Raw genomic sequence first — 17,508 nt, 5'->3', positions numbered from 1 at the left:
ACATCTTGTTTGTATATCATAAGTAAAACTTAAGCTCACCTGTGATATTATGTGTTGCAGGAAAAGCTCAGATCAGAAACATTGAGTTCTACCACACAGGACAGGAGGGATGGAACGACCCATCAGATCCACGTTACTCTCTGGCGTTTCTGAACCTGGGAGATGTGAGAACACAAAAGCTTAATTCCTACACCTGACTTTTGTCTGTACACCAAATGCTTTTTATGCATTGCAGTACTTTACTAAAATCACATGGTTATAACTGTTTAATAGGTGGCGAATGAGTCCTACATAAAGGGATGTGCTTTCCATGATGGCTTTGCTCCTGCTATTGGGGTGTTTGGAACAGATGGACTGAATATCGATGACAACGTGATCCATCACACTGTTGGAGAAGGTGTCTATACAGTGGCAACTAAACTGTTCAGTGCAAATATAAGTTAAATTGAGTACGCTGAAATTGATTTTCTCTTTTACAATTTTTATTCTTTAGGAATCAGAATATGGGGCGATAACAGTGCTGTCAGGAGAAACTTGGTTACTATGACACTGTGGCCAGGATCCTACAATGGTGCAATAGAGACTTTAAACACTGAGTGGAATGCAGCTATTGAGGTACTGTTTTCAAATAAATAAATAAATGTAGTGTCCATACCATAGTACAAAAATAACCTTAGCCTGATTATTCATGTTACTGTACATTCACAAAACAAACACTGTTTTAACTTCCCCACTCCTACCCACAAAATATATGCCATATTACGGTATGTTTTAAAGATTACTTGTTAGTGATTAAGGAGAGAAATTAAGGGCTCTATCATACACCCGGCACAATGCATGACGCAAGTTTCTTTTGCTAGTTTCAACCTAGCACAATGATCATTTTCACGCTTTGCGCCACGTTGTTTAAATAGCAAATGCATTTGCGCCCAATTCTGTGCCCATGGGTGTTCTGGTCTGAAAACGAGGTGTGTTCAGGAACATTGTTGGCGCGTTGCTATTTTGAGGCAACTAAAATAGACTACGCCATTGACCAACAAAAACCTGGTCTGAAGTCAATTGGCTTAAATGTTTTTTGTTATTTAATGAGCGCGATAGTAATATGCGCATATAAACGGAACTACAACGCTTTTGCTTATCACATACATGAATGCGCAGCAGCACAAAAACGCTTTTAAATAAAAAAATTAAAGGATTAAAATGTAAAGATTATTATTGAGTCTCTTGGGCATAAATGAAGACCGATTATGAGACGTCAATGAGACTTGTAGCTTGGTAAGTATATAAATGCTTTGCTTTAAACAAATGCATCTATTTTTAAATGTTTTTTTAAATGCTACCCTACGAATTTATTGGAAACAATGACACTGTACCTATAGATATGGTGAGATGAGAAACATTTTAAGTAATGCTTTTTAAAAACAGTGTTTAAGCTACTGCCCAACACTGCTTTTAAAGGGGATGAGAGCTGAGACTCTCATTGGTTTATTGCACGTTACGCCCATAATACACCCATTACTCATTATGAGATATATGAACAACCCTTTTCGACCGTGCGCTCGGCGCGCAAACCATTTTTCCTGTCATTAAATTAGCAAAAGTGGCACCGAAACACCCCTTTAGAGCGTGCGCCGTGTGCTTTAGACAATGCGCTTAGATCGTTAAAATAGGGCCCTAAGAGTTAAAGACAGACAATAACTACATAAATAATAATTACTGTTTATATTTCAGGTTAGTGAAGCAACCAATGTGATTCTTCAAGGGAATATTGTTGCTGGTTATGAACGAGTGGGATTCAGAATTGATGGAGAACCTTGCCCAGGTAAATCAGACTGAAGTGTATTTGTGTCACAGGTTTAAATTATGGGTGATTTTAATGAGGAGGTAGTCATAGTTGTTAAAGTTGTTAATAATGAGGTTGTGTTTGTTAACATTAGTAAATAAGTGTGTTTACATTAACAGTGAGCAATACTTCTACAACATAAAAGCTTCTTCTTAATCAACTGCTGTTTTATTTTTATGTCAAAAGGTTCAGGTTTAGTACCTCAATGGAGTGAGAATGAAGCACATGGTGGTCTGTATGGAGTCTACATGAATAAAGACGGACTTGCTGGTTGCTCTCAAATCCAGGGGTTCACCGTCTGGAAGAGTTTTGATTTTGGCATTTACGTACAAGTATGATAAACATCCTAAAGCCTATCAACAGTTGTATACTGCAGAAAGTATTTGCTGAATTGCCATCTATACAGATGCAGTACATCTCATCAACATTATTATGCTGTTTGAAGATATGTTGTCCTCTCTTGACCTCCAGGTATCTATGAATGTGTACATCTCTAATGTGACCCTGGTTGATAATGGAATGGGCATCATGCCTATAATCTACCGCCCTACATCCATCAGCCATGCATATGCTGACAAAACCGTCCGTGTACAGGTGAGGATCCACAGACTGCTTCAGTCGAAAATTATTAGATGTTAATAAAATATTTTCACGTCATATTATAGCAATCACATTTACATTGGTCACATTTCATAGTGTAATTAGGAATATTAATGTTTCGTTTGCACACCCGTTCGAATATCTTTCTTCTTTATTCAGGATGCCCTGATTGTGGGCAGCAGCCCTGATTTTAACTGTCTGGACACACTGGCAACAACTGAGACCTACGTCGCCGTCAGTGAAAGCCACAGGGCTCCACGACCCCCTAAAGGTACAGAACTATAGAGATGATTAATAAAACAAATACAATACAACACATTTTTGTCATTTGACAAGACTTGACATTTCAATATTATTTTCAACTGAATTAATTTCTGCTTTTGGTTCATTCAAAGAAAACTGGGGAACATTTAAGATAACATTTTATCTGTACAAGTATTCCTAAAATCAACACTGCATTAGAAAAGTTTACTGGTAAAAGTGTTATTGTAGAAATTACCATGCAAGGTAGTAGTTGCATTTTCTGTATTGATGTTTTAATTGTATGGAATAACTGATGTATTTTTTGGTACAACAGGTGGCAGGTCTGGAGTTTGCTGGCCGACGTTTGAATCTGACCACAACCAAGCACCAATGGCATCTCATGCTGGAATCACGAGCTACAACGCCATAGCCGGTCTAATGACAGTCTCTGGTGAGACACATCTCCAATTACACACATAAAATTGGTTACAAGCTGGAAAAATTGACAATCATCTTTACCTGTCCCTAGATACAATATTTGTTGGGTTCAGGAATGTGTGCTCCACTGAAAGAAATTACATGTTCATGACCAACCCAAGAAATGAGGACCTACAACATCCAATCAGTGTTGAGAGGATCTCTAAGATAGACAGCACTGAAGAATCTCTAGCATTCATTCATAACCCTGATCTCAGGTAAACTGAAGGCTTACTGTTCGTCAATTATCGCTTTAACAACATTTAGTTATTGCAGGCATTCCAAACAGAACAATATAATGTAAGGTGACTGATAAATTTATACTTCTTACCTTCCTACATCTTTCTTTACTCTTACCATAGTAAAGTGAACCCATCAGACTGTGTGGACATGGACTGTGATGCTAAGAAGAAGACTCTGTTAAAGGATCTGGATGGAAGTTTCTTGGGTGCAGTAGGAGCAGTGGTGCCGTATTCAGAGTACGAGTGGAACGGAGACCCGCGGCATGGATTGGGTGATTACCGCATCCCTAAAGTCATGCTCACTGCTCTCAACGGCAGCCGCATACCTGTCAATCAAATAGCTCCTAATAAAGGTAAACCTGAGAGTTCTTCATTATTTACATTAATGTAAGAGAGCCATATTTTATCACTCTTGCATTAAATATCTCTGTTTATGATGTGTGTGTTTTACCTGTACAGGTGTGATCAGAGACTCTTGTACATACATGAACACCTGGCAGAGCTACAAGTGCTTTGGACTCAATTATCAGATGCTGGTTATTGAAAGTATGGACGCAGACACAGAGACAAGACGTCTTTCACCTGTGGCCATCCTGGGAGACACTTATGTAGATTTACTGAATGGTATATCAACTTACATCTCTTCCTCGTTATTTTAAAATATAGTAAAATAACTACTCTGATTGTCACTGTAAATGTTACAGTATATTTTACTTCATAAAGCTCACTGTGGACGTCTTATTTCTCTCATCAGGCCCACAAGACCACAGCTGGTGTACAGGTTATGCCTGTAAGAAGAGAGTCTCTCTGTTTCATAGCATTGTGGCCACCAATAAATCCTTTGATATCTATTTCACCAGCACAACACCACAGAAGCTGAGACTCATGATGCTAAACGCTAAAACTACAGAGGTTTGTCCATTAGATAGACACTACAATAGACACAAAGCATCTAGAGCAGAGGTCCCCAACTACCGGGTCGCTACCCAGTACCAGGCTGTGGACAACTTGCTACCAGGTTGCAAGAACGTCCAGGAAAAATGTGTATAATAGCTACACAATATCTTTTTTTTTAGTGTTTTGCCCTTTAAGAGCCATTCCACACAGTCCTGTGTCATAGCATACAGTATAAGCCGCAGTCTGGATGCCTCCATGGAATGAAAGTAAAATTTCTGCCAAAATATGATTCTACACTTCTACTAAAATAAAGCATTTATTAATTTTACTAATGGATGTTTTTTTGATCTTCACATACGTTTAAAACTTTCAAAAAGTAGGATTTTTTAGCACTAAAACAGCAACTTAAAATAAGCGACGGAGCAGGTATGTGCAACACGCCAGTCTCACTTGCCCAGCAAACCCCAGTCCACAAAAAAATACAAGCAGAAACCGGTCCGTGGTGTAAAAAAGGTTGGGGACCCTTGATAAAGCTTTCCTTTATCTTATGTTCTAAGACGTTTTTTAAAGTTAACCAAATATTATTCTGAATGTTCTAAAAGTTTAAAACATCAATGGCATCATCCTTGTAGACAACTGAACATTTATTTCCATATGGATTTGTTTAGTATATTTATGCATTAACCTGCTCTTCTTTTCTTTACAGGCTGTTAGGGTGGCTATATTTTACTCAAACCCTCAGCGGTTAGACGTGTATGTAAACAACAATTTTGTTGGTCCAACTAACGCTCAGTGGAATGAAGGTCACACCGATTACACACCACTTGAGCCGACATATCCAGGTACAGTACAGTAAAGGAGATTAATACAACTCTCTCACAGGCTTGGAAGTAGTGTTGCAAAATCAGGAATTTTGGAAATTTTCCATGTAAATTAATAGGAATTGTGGCACACGGATGAGATGAGTTAGATGTCAAGGAAGCTAATGTTTGAATCTGATACACTTTGTGTAAAATTACCCAAAATTTACTAATAATTTCCTTTAATTCCTTAAGTTTCCAACTTGGAATATTAAAAAAAATCCCAAGCATTGCAACCCTACTTGAAATAGATTTTCATTTAATTTACGGTAAAAATAAAAAGGTAAAATGAAATATAACATTTAAGATTCTACATGGTTTATAAGTAAATAGTAAAATATTCAAAATTCTGACACTGGCATATTACATCTTTGTATAAATTACATTTCCTTGCTACCATTAATACACAATATATGCTATTTAAATCGTACTGAGATCTTATTGGGAAAAGTTTGGAACAAATTAGTGGAGTTCATAACTGCCCAAAAATAAGATTTTTTTCAAGTATTATTCAATTCAATTATTAAATTAATTGGGACATGAAAATCTGAATTTTTCCATGTTTAATTGCTATAATTTGGTCCCCAGTGCTCCTATCAACCTAGAAAATGTGAAAAAAGATCAAACCAGTAACTTGCACCATTCTCTGCAAGCATGTGATGAAATAGGTCATTAAAATTTGGCTCCACTTATGATGTCAGAAGGGGATCATACCGCCCCTTAATCTGAACTATCCAACCATGGGACTGTCATTTAGGGCAAAGATCAGCTAATTTGCATTTAAAAGGACACACCCCAAAACAGCACATTTTGCTCACACCTACAAAGTGGCAATTTTAACATGCTATAATAAATAGCTAGAACTTCATACATACTCTGGCGACATCAAAAATGTCCAGCGTTTTTCATTCAATCCTATCTGATTTCTCTCTTCATTCTTTAGGTCAATATTTTCCAAGTTTAAACTCCGATCACGGTTCCAACTTCTTTGACTCAGACTACAATATGTTGTACATACTTCTTCGTGGCTCACAACCGGTCCAGATCCGCACTTCCCCGCTTCTTTTCGTGTCCTTCAACCTCCCGGCCATGACTGAGGCAGAGTTCTTTGGACCTAATCTGGTCAGAAATCTGGCTGCATTCCTCAAAGTACCACCGAATATGATTCGAATCACCAAGATCATCCGCGAGGGAACCAGTGCACGAAGACGGCGTGCGACTGGACTGACGGTTGAGATTCAGATCAGTCAGCCACCCATCCAGAGCATCAGCACCAACAACACAAACAACATCGACAACACCACCAGCACCAACAGCACCACTGGTAAGGCCAAACAATGTCAATTATGCATCAATTTAAATGCAAGATTACTTTAAAATGCCTAAAATACCATTTTGAACCTCTGTAAAGACGACCAGCAGTTTCAGGTTCTGAAGAACATTGCTAATGAACTGGGCCTTGCTGCTGTATCAGGCAACCTGAGTCAATCCATCGGCTTCAATGTGTCTTCTCTGAACATGATCACCCCTCCACCTCCTTCCAGTGACCCATCCTGGAGTCAAGTAAGATATTTATCAGCTCATGTTAAAATACTGCATTTGAAGGCAGCAGTGGAAATTTACTAATTCAAAAAGAACTGACACAAGTAGCTATTAAAAACTCATTACATTGAATTTGGTTTTGATTGCAGAATGATTATTATATTATATATTACACAGGGTTCCCGCGGGGTCTTAAAAAGTCTTAAAAAGTCTGAAATTTAGAAAGTTAAATTTAAGGCCATAAAAAGTCTTAAAAATGGCCAGATTTTCACCCTAGGTCTTAAATTTAATTAACCCAAGTCTTAAATTTCTTACCTCCATTTATTCCCGAAAAGGTTGTCCGAAAAAAAATAAAATGGTAAATTAAAATGCTGTAGAACTAATCAGTGACGGAGGAAGAATGTATTTGATGGGTGGGCCTCTAAAAAGAAAAGTTCTGCATTTTGAATGTCACTGAATGTCTCTTCAATCCAGTTTTTAATCATTATTTTTTAAAGAGAATACAAATGTAGGCTATTATAATCCACGCAATTCATGCCATAAGCTATATTTCAGATGTTGTGATCCGATTGTATACTGTAGGTTTGGCGAGAAAAATCTTTTCTGTGTTAATTTAACCAACTAGCCCGTGGCTTACCAGAGCATTTGCAAGGTTCTGAAACAGAGGACCCAGAAGCGAAAAAATCAACACTGCTTTATTAAAAATCAACTTAAACAGTCAGGCCGTCAAGTCCCGCGCCATCAACAATGAGTCAACTTTAGTGTTACACAGTTTTCATATGCAGCCTACAAATGCGACCTCTGGAGGCTACAGCCTTCGGATTTAGAAACGGCCTTGATTGCAACACACAACAAACCACGAACAGCCTTTTAATAGTAAATTTCCTTTTCATTTCATTATTGTGTAATTAGAGAGGGGAATAAATGCGATGGCGGTGTAGTGCATATTTATGCACATAACGTATGGGTGGAGAAAGTGTAAAACATGTTAACAAGCCACATATCAGCAGCTGACCATACTGATCTTCCCATATTAGTGGATTTTATTTGTCAAAAAAAAAATAAAAAAAAAACAGATATAATAAAAATATAATGTTTTGAGAATTTCTGAGATCATTGTGCCGCTTTGGTCTTAAATTTCACTCATAATGGTCTTAAAAAGGTCTTAAAAAGTCTTAAATTTGACTTGGTGAAACCTGCAGGAACCCTGTTACAACAAGTTCAAACTTAACCTATACTGTGTCCAAGAAATGTAATATGAAGCACAAAAGGGCTACATGATGCACCCTATAGATTAGTATACTGTCATAAATTGTTTATATATAGTATAATAAAACACACCACGCTGTTTTAATTATTTTACCTGTAATTGTCTATAAGGTGGCCACTCAGGAGGTGACTCGTGAAGACCCCCAGGTGGTGTCAGTCAGCACAGTGTCTTCACTGATAATTGTGGTCCAACCGGTTGCTGCGTTGTACCCTGGACCCCTCAGCGTGCAGCCCAGCATCATGGCTGTGGATGCAGAGGTCAGAACAGGACTTTTGCTAAGCACCAATCATACTTAAGCAACTGTAGCCATTCACCTTAAACATTGTTATGAATGAGCTGTGCACATAATAGACTTCAATGATATGGAGCGTTTGTAATGCATGTTTGACCGAGCCACAGTAACCATGATAAATTCATGATCAATTAGGAAACTGCATCTTGTATTAATCTCACAATATTTTCTGGTGTGTGCCATGTTTGTTTTCAGGGTAACTGTGTGTCTGTGGGAGTGACGAGTCTTACAATCTCAGCTGTACTCAAAGATGCTAATGGAAATCCAGCAGAGGGACTTTCTGGAAACACCACCATCCTGTTCAGTGGCTGCTGGGCAAATTACACAGACCTCAGCATCTTAAACACTGGTGAGTCAAATTATTTAATTAGAAGAAATAAGCATTTTAGTATGCATGTCTTTTGGTTTTATTCATCACTTAAAACAGTAATATTTGGATAATCATCTGTACAAATAAACTTAAACTATGCATAATGTTGCAGTTCCTAAAAACGCTACCAGCCAACTGTTGCATAACTTTATTTACTATTTACTATTACTAAGCTAATTCTTTCTTGCATGTATCAAGTGTTAATTTTGGATCCTGAAAGTTTTAAAACCTGTGAGATTTCTGGGTAACTAAGTTGTCATCTTCCTTTCTCTCTCTTTATTTCCTACAGGTGTAAACTTGACATTATCATTCACTTTAAGTAAATGGAATGCAGGTTCGAGATCTTTTAATGTCAGAGCGGTTAACTCTACAAGTCTCCCAGTTATACAGAACACAACTTCCACAACTTCCACAACTTCCACAACTTCCACAACTGCCACAACTCCCACAACTCTTACTATTAATGTTGCCGCTACAAGCTCCAGTCCATTTATCTCATCACCATCTGTGTGTCTGCTTGTGCTGTTAACTGGTCTACTCCTTCTGTTCAGAAAAACTTAGAATATGAAATCAACAATGTGCCTTCTCTAAAATTCATAATTATTATTACACATATATCTCTGTTATTTTCTCTTAATCATGTATACAATCATTTATTTAATAATCATGATTTCTAAGCTATTTCTGAGAGCTTAGACCAGCATCTTCTAATGATTACTGTCAAACTGAAAATATTTTTTTGTCAAAAGAAAATTTAATATATTTTAACTTAAATATTTGAATAGATATTCATATTTCTTTACAATCAACTATGAATATGTATATGCTTCCTTGTATCCCCAATAAAAATTTGCAGCATGCTTGTGGAGTTTGTTATTTTGGACAGCAAGATAAAAATGTTTGGGCTTTACTTAGCTTCCTCTTCTAGACGTTACTTTAGTAATACGTTCGCTTATAATATTGAGTCATAGCCGCAGCAAATTTAACTGCTTATGCTATCATGTATTTTGTTGTGCTATCTGTCGTTTTTCTGTGCTTTTCACTGCTTCTATTTATGTAAAGCTGCTTTGAAACAATTGACTTTTGTGAAAAGCGCTATATAAATAAAATTGAATTGAATTGAATTGAAAAGTGGAAATCAGTCAGGTGCTGTTATAATAATCCGCCACTAGAGGGCGCTAAGGTTCAATTCTCACACTCCACCTGCGGGGTTGTGAACCTGTCACTTATTCACCATAAAGTAAAAAAAATATATCACAAATTTGCGAATATCAAAACACAATATTTAAAAAGTATTTTTTCATCTCAAAATTATTTTTTCATAGTCTAGATAGGGTAGCTGTTTCAAAATCGTTGCATGTTTGCTCTAAATAAATTAATATGAACAAACATTTATGAATAGTTGAATGAATGAAATATGCTACGAACGACTTCACGGGCCTTCCTGACGCTTCCAGAGCAAGACAGATAAAAAAATGAAATAAAAATCTACATTTACACAACAGATAAGATATCTGGCAAGCGACATATACAAATGTGATATATTCAACGATTATGTGCATAAGCACGTGATCAGTTATTTCAAAGCAGAACCACATGCCAACGGAAAAAGCATAAAGGCAAGAGAGAGAAGTTGAAAAGGAGTTTGATGTCTTTCAAGTCTTGTAGTGGTTTTAGTGAGTGAGAGCTTATAATGTCCTGCGTGTACATAAGCGCGCGTCTGTTCTTCAGGGTGAGCTGAATTCAGTCTGCGCGCTCCTCACATCACGCACCTCTACACGCATGTGAGCGCTCGATCTTTTCCTCTCGTGCACTGACAAGATGCGTGCTCGCGGAGTGTCTTTGTTATTTCTGACCTTTAGCTTTCTTTTGCATTTTCTGTGCGTACATACAATGACACCTCTGTTTCCGACCGCATCCAAAGGCACCAAAGTTGGCAAGTCTGCGCCAGCCGATGGTCAGAGAAGATCAAAATACAGCAGAAGTGTATTGTCAGCATCACCGTTTTTTGGGAACGCACAACCACGGCGGACGAACAGAGATTCAGTTGAACCTCACGACTACATGATCTCCATCTATAAAACTTTCTCTGCGGCTGAGAAACTGGGACTCAATGCGAGTTTTTTCCGCTCATCAAAAGCGGCCAACACTATAACGAGTTTTGTGGACGAGGGTCAAGGTTAGTTGTTTCATTTCTTTTATTAATGCATCTGAATTTTATTATTGATGTTGTTTTTTCCTTTTCAAAGCATTTTGGTCTGAATTATATTTTATTTTTTCGCCGAGTGTGAGAATAAATTACAGGTGCGTTTGGGAAGATCAAGCCAAAAGAGTAAAGCTCCCATGGGACCCAGCTTATTATCATTAATTGTTTTCTATATAAAATCATCCTACATAATGTAAAAAACATTCTGTGAAAATAACCTTTATATCTTTAATATTGACTGACTAAGTCATGTCAAAGATTGAAATTATGGTGAAATTAAATAAAGCTTTCATGTCTCTCAAGATTAAGAGACTTCAGTCTGGAAGGGGTCACATTTAGTATTACAGTAGATCATTTATGGCAACAACAAAGGCAAGAAAAAAAATTCTGAGTTGTTTCAACTCATGGCTGGGTGGAAAAATAGTCAGACCCAAGTGTTAAGTTAAATTAACCTCAAAATTCCCTTTAATCCAACCAGGGTTAAAACAACCCAGCATTTTTTTACAGTGTACATGTGTGACCCTGGTCATCAAAACCAGTCATAAGGGTCAGTTTTTTTTTACATTGACATACATAATCTTAAAGCTGAATAAATAAGCTATCCATTGATGTATGGTTTGGATGGATAGGACAATATTTGGCCCGAAATTTGAAAATCTGGAATCTGAGGGTACAAAAAATCTAAATATTGAGAAAATCGCCTTTCAAGTTGTCCAAATGAAGTCCTTAACAACACATTACTAATAATAAATGCATTACCTTTACTTACTATCCTAATGATTTTTGGCATAAAAATGACATTTTGGAATCATGCAATTTATTTTTAGTAATTGCAACAAATAAACCCATCCACTTATGACTGGTTTTGTGGTCCAGGGTGACATATAATGTTGCGGAGCCAATTTTTTTAATTCTGTCGTTTGATGATTTAGTTGCAGTGGCGGCCGGTGACTTCTTTTTTCAAGAGCGCTCGATGCAAAGTTCATCACAACATGTACAGTATGTAGCCCGTCATGTGTGTGGTTCGTCATTTCAAAATATGTGTTCGACGCGTCGAGTGAACCTATGAGCATCATGTGTTTTGTCAAAATAAGTGCCTGATGCAGATGCGTGTTAAAGACGCTTGCGTTTGCCAGATACTCGCATAATCTCATGCATAATAATCAGAGTTAACTGTTAAGGGAGTGTCTTGCATCTATTTTGTGAACGTGAGCGTCTCTTTTATCATAAACGGTTTTGACGCGTGTGCAGCAGGTACTTATTTTGACAAAACACATGATGCACATGGTTCACATGACGCAACAAACACATATTTTGAAAACACAAGCAACACACGACACTCCAAACACTTCTTTTGAATTTGCGCCCCACGGAAAAGCAGTCACCAGCCGCCACTGTTTAGTTGTTTATATTTAGTTTACAAAAAAATCTTATCTAACTTCAATTCAATTCAACTTACCTTTATTTATACAGTGCTTTATGCAATTCATATTGTTTCAAAGCCTCTTCACAAAAAATTATATTGCGTATGAAAGTTTTTAAAGTCATCAAACGTATTTTTTACTTTAGTTTCAATCTTACAATTCATTTTTTTAACTCATTCCACAATACATTTTTAATAGAAAAGGCCCAGATAAAAGCAACAATATGAGCTATTTAAATTTTGAATGCCTCTTTAAACTGACACTGTTACTAAACAGCCATAAACACTTGTGCTCTTTGTTTCAGACGACCTCTTGAACTCTCCACTGTGGAGACAGAAGTACTTGTTTGATGTATCAACGCTTTCTGAAAACGTTGAGCTTCTGGGTGCTGAACTGAGGATATACACAAAGATCTCTGGACATTTCCGAGCGTCTGAGACGGGACCGGTTGAGATACAGCTTCTCTCCTGTCAATCACAGGCAGTCCTTGATTCCAAAAGTTTGGATCTGGAGAACGTACATAAACCAAAATGGGAGGTATTTGATATATGGGAGATTTTTAAGGAACGTCATCAGCACTTTGAGGGGAGTCGCATTTGTTTGGAGCTCAAGGCCACGCTAGACAGTCCTGAGAGAGAAATAGACTTGCAATATCTTGGCTTTCACAGGTACGGCCGTCCTCAATTAAAGAAAGCCATACTGGTCGTTTTCACCAGGTCAAAAAAGAGACAGAGCCTTTTTTACGAGAAGAGGGGTCCTTTGGAAACTGAAAAAGGACCTCATTCAAAGAACAGGCGGAGAAGGCGGACCACGTTACCTAACCGGCACGGTAAAAGGCATGGTAAAAAGTCCAAATCTAGGTGCAGCAAGAAGCCCCTGCATGTAAATTTCCGAGACCTGGGTTGGGACGACTGGGTCATCGCACCTTTAGATTACGAAGCGTACCACTGCGAGGGCATGTGTGACTTTCCCCTCCGCTCGCACCTGGAGCCGACCAATCACGCCATCATTCAAACTCTGATGAACTCTATGAACCCCAGCAACATGCCCCCTAGTTGCTGTGTCCCTTCAAAACTCAGTCCAATCAGTATCTTGTACATTGATTCAGGTAATAACGTCGTATACAAGCAGTATGAGGACATGGTTGTGGAGTCCTGTGGCTGCAGGTGACTCTATAGTTCATTCATTAGACTGTTGTTGCTATTAATGATGTCAGACGTGTCTAACTCAAGAGCATGAGAAGCTGCAATATCTTTTTGTGTTGATGTTTTGGATCTATATTGTTCAAAATCAGAAAACTACTGGAAAAAATTAAATATACACGAGTCAGCGAATCTCTAACAAATACTGCAGTGATACTGGACTGTGATATTGTATTACATGCACTATAATAGAGGGGGCAAAGGAAACGGTCCGATGTTTTACTGATCATTGTACTGTCTGTACTTACAAACATACTCTATTATTATTATTTTGTAATGGAAACCCACAATGGACAATTTCAAACTTCAAATAGTTTTTTACAAGACAATATCAGACCTAAACATCTCTGAAGAGCTGCTTTTGTGGATTTATATGTAAATAAGTTTTTTTATATTGTACAGTTACTAAATTAAATGTGTTCTGTTTCATTAAGTTATTTTATCATTTATTTCTGTAATAACTTTATATTTTAATCTAATAAGCTATTTACTGTAGTTACTGTACTGTATCTACCTCATTGTTCAATTTTTCCTTTAATTGACAGACATCATTAAAAGGTTTGTAAATATTTTATAAAATCTTTGAACCAATTTGTGCATTACTCAAATAAATTGCCATAAAAATAAACAGTTTTGAGGTCATTTAATTATATTAATAAAAACCTGTTCCACTACTTGACAAAAGTTTGAAAACACTTTTAAAATATGGGATAACACAAATTTAACTGTGGGAACTATGACTAAAAGCATCTAAAATAAATCAAAACTCTGTTACATTTTATCATCTGCAGTATAAAATTTGCTAAATTTGACTTGTGGCATTCCAGCAACTTCTTGAGGTTTTTCCCTGAGATGTATTTTAAACATTATTGAAGGATTTTACATCTATTCTGAACTATTGTTGGCTGCTTTTTCTTTAATATTTACTCTTAGTCAGAGGTCTTTAAAGGACAACGAAAATTTTTAAATATTTTACTATGTTCTTACCTCAGTTTAGACAAATTAATACATACCTATCTTTTTTTTAATGCGTGCACTTAATCTTTGTACAGCGTGTGGTGAATGTGTTAACATTTAGTCTAGCACATTTATTCCTTAGGATCCAAACAGGGATGAATTTAGAAGCCACCAAACACTGTCATATTTTATCTATTTAAAGACTGTTACATGAGTAGTTACACAAGTAAGTATGGTGGCACAAAATAAAACAAGGCAATATTAAGCGGATAAAAAATGAGAACTATATATTGTATGGCGGAAGAGCACTTCGTCCTCGGCACGCAGTAACATCATCACTCCCCTTCTCACTGAGTTTGAGCGAAGATGTTTCTGCGCCCGAGGTCGAAGTGCTCTTCAGCCATACAATATTATTCTCATTTTGTATCGGTTTAAAAAAATCGCTTAAAAAAATCACCACGCTAACACATTCACATATTTGCATGCGCTGTGCAAAGATGAAGAGCATGCATTGATAAAAGAAGGTATGTATTAATTTGTCTAAGTTGATGTAAGACCATAGTAAAATATTGAAAAACTGTGTTGTTTTCCTTTTAACCTTTTTGCAAATGACCCTTTTAAGGAGAGAGATGAGTGAAGGACCCCAGAACATAAATAAATAATAAATCCAGTCTTAATTTGATATATTAAACACAACTCTTGTTAAGATGGTTAATAATAATTGCTAATTTTACTGAGTAGATTTTTAGCATGGAAACATTCTGCTAAAACATTTTGCATTCGAACAATATTTGGAGGACCTCAAATAATACCACCATAACCACGGACCCCCAAGGGTCCCGGACCCCCTGTTGAAGACACATGGTCTAGGTTGTCTATTTAAAAGATTTAATAAAATTTTACTTTTCTATGAAAGAAATTAATGTTTGGCACAATTATATTTTCTCTAGCATTTAAACGCACTTTCATATTAAAGGATTTTTAATATCATGGGAAACATTTCATCCAAGGGATTCCAAACTTTTAACCAGAAAGAAACAAATACGCTAAAAAAAAAGGTACAAAAGTTGTTACTGGGACAGTACCTTTAAGGTCCTAATATGTACCATTTTAGTACAGATATGAAGAGTTTGGTTCCAAAACGTGATAAACGTCATTTAAAAAAAATAGTTACCACCCAAATCAGCATTGTATCAGGTAAGTATTAAAAAGTAAATTCTTAATTTTACGCAAAATCCAATATCCGCCAAGTTATTCTGTCATCTTTTCTCCCTTTCCCCAAAACGCGATAAACGCCAGTCCTCCCTCTCTGCATAATGAAAAAAATCCACTTAACAAATCACATAGTTTTCCTCATCTACTTTGTACTTCGTGATCAACAAACAAACAAACAAAGACAAAATAATACTTTTGATGGCATTGATAAACCTGTGGTGGTTTTCTTTGGCAGGGAAGAAATGTAAGCCATACAAATCGAATAATTTACACGAGACACACTCCGATGAAGGAAAAATGTCGTCTGTTGCTTGTTCTCCCGACAGCATCAAGCTTCTCTAATGCTAACACATTGACCCTCAGGGGATCTTATGAAAAACTTTACATTATTTTACTCAAAGTCAATGAAAATTGATCAGGACCAAAACATTTTACAGCTGATCGCTGTCAAAAAAGTTCAGTGACGACGTCCCACAGATGACAGCAGCAATGAAGTAAGTGTTTTGATTAATGTCATTAATGTTTTTTTTTTTTAAATCAGTGTTTACCACTAGTCAACTAAATGAATATAACATCGCAAAGATGAATGCAAATTTATATATTGAATCAATAGATTTATAGCATTTTGAAAAAAAATAATCAGTTTTTATAATAAATCTTTCAAAATCAAATTATGGATTTGAATTTTTTAAGTCATTATAAACTAAAGATGCTATATGAAAGGTTGTAACAGAAAATAGTGGTTTTCATCTTGTCACTTTCTTGGTATAGAAAATACGTTTTTTTTTTTTTACCAAAATTAGTCCAAATGGATTTATTGCGTTTTGGAACCAAACTCTTCATTTAGTTCTTTACAGTCTAAGCTTTGAAAACACAAACATTAAAATAAAAAGATAATTGAATATTTTATTTACCCTCTATAATGGAAAATAACTAACTGTACTTTCAGGAGTGCGGCTTCCTTACAAGACCGTTTTTCATCTTTCAGGTCTGGGTTACACAGCAAGAACCATAACTGACTCATGGGAAGGGAGGGTAATTCAAAACTGCGTCTTCTCAAGAAAAATACTCCACACCTTGCTCTCATTTATGCCAACTGGAGATCAACAAAGACCCGAGTAATCTGTGTACCTTCCTGTAAAGAGTTACAGAGAGATAATTGCGGTGTTTAGTAAAAGGTGAAAAGGGGGTCAACAGACACTGTGCACAGTCTTCCCTGGGTGGGCTGTGAGTCACAGTGTGTGAACAGAGTAAGACACACACACACACGGACACATCCGCAAACTATTCTATTGGTTAACAGTGAACAGATGACCCCAGCATCCAACGCAGCATTGATTTCTTGTCTGGGAAAAGACAATGACTACCGAGGACGGAAACTTCAGATTAGGGTGTCCCAAAGGTCAAAGGTCGAGCGCCCTTTGTCTTTTGTCTCTGTGCGCGTTTAACGCGTCCAGTAAAGAAAGAGGAAGCAATCAAAGCTGCACAACAAGTTAAAGGAATGTGCGTGATGCTATTACACCAGCTTTCTGTTTCTGTTGCCTTTGCCCGGTCTATAAAAGGCAATGAGATATAAGCAATGCAATACAGCTGGGGAAGAACAATGGAGTGGAATGCTGTGCATCTCTAAAGGACATCTGTGGATGGATAGCTTAGTGGTAAAGCATTGCTAGTGGTGCCACAAGTCATGGGTTCGAACCCAGGGAACATGCAAATGATGTCATCTTGCTTAGTTATCTCAAAAGAAATCACTTTAAAAATGATGCGTGCCTCTGAATGTATTTTTGCATACTCGTGTGATGCCTTTTTCTGTGGAACAGGAAAGCTTGAAAGCCTTTATTCGCTACATGCTTTTGTTCGTTAGGGTT

At 36.9% G+C, this 17,508-nt stretch overlaps 1 protein-coding gene and 1 pseudogene across 1 annotated transcript; both read left to right on the top strand.

Moving 5' to 3' along the window:
• LOC135773542 (fibrocystin-L-like) overlaps positions 1–9,346 on the top strand; it is a 51,996-nt pseudogene extending 42,650 nt beyond the window's left edge.
• A 963-nt stretch (positions 9,347–10,309) lies between these two features.
• Positions 10,310–13,751, top strand: gdf6b (growth differentiation factor 6b). The gene is made up of 2 exons (XM_065282254.2): positions 10,310–10,815; positions 12,571–13,751. The coding sequence occupies exons 1-2, from the start codon at positions 10,458–10,460 to the stop codon at positions 13,434–13,436; spliced, it is 1,224 nt and encodes a 407-aa protein (XP_065138326.1). The 5' UTR covers positions 10,310–10,457; the 3' UTR covers positions 13,437–13,751.
• Positions 13,752–17,508: the final 3,757 nt, after the last annotated feature.

The sequence above is a fragment of the Paramisgurnus dabryanus genome, chromosome 19 (assembly GCF_030506205.2).
Source record: "Paramisgurnus dabryanus chromosome 19, PD_genome_1.1, whole genome shotgun sequence".
Classification (NCBI taxonomy): Eukaryota; Metazoa; Chordata; class Actinopteri; order Cypriniformes; family Cobitidae; genus Paramisgurnus; species Paramisgurnus dabryanus.
This window is presented reverse-complemented; position numbering and strand designations above follow the sequence as displayed.

Coding starts and splice junctions, on each gene's coding strand:
- gdf6b (XM_065282254.2), top strand. CDS start 10,458: ATGCGTGCTCGCGGAGTGTCTTTGTTATTTCTGACCTTTAGCTTTCTT. Junction 10,816..12,570: donor TTTTGTGGACGAGGGTCAAG/GTTAGTTGTTTC, acceptor TCTTTGTTTCAG/ACGACCTCTTGAACTCTCCA.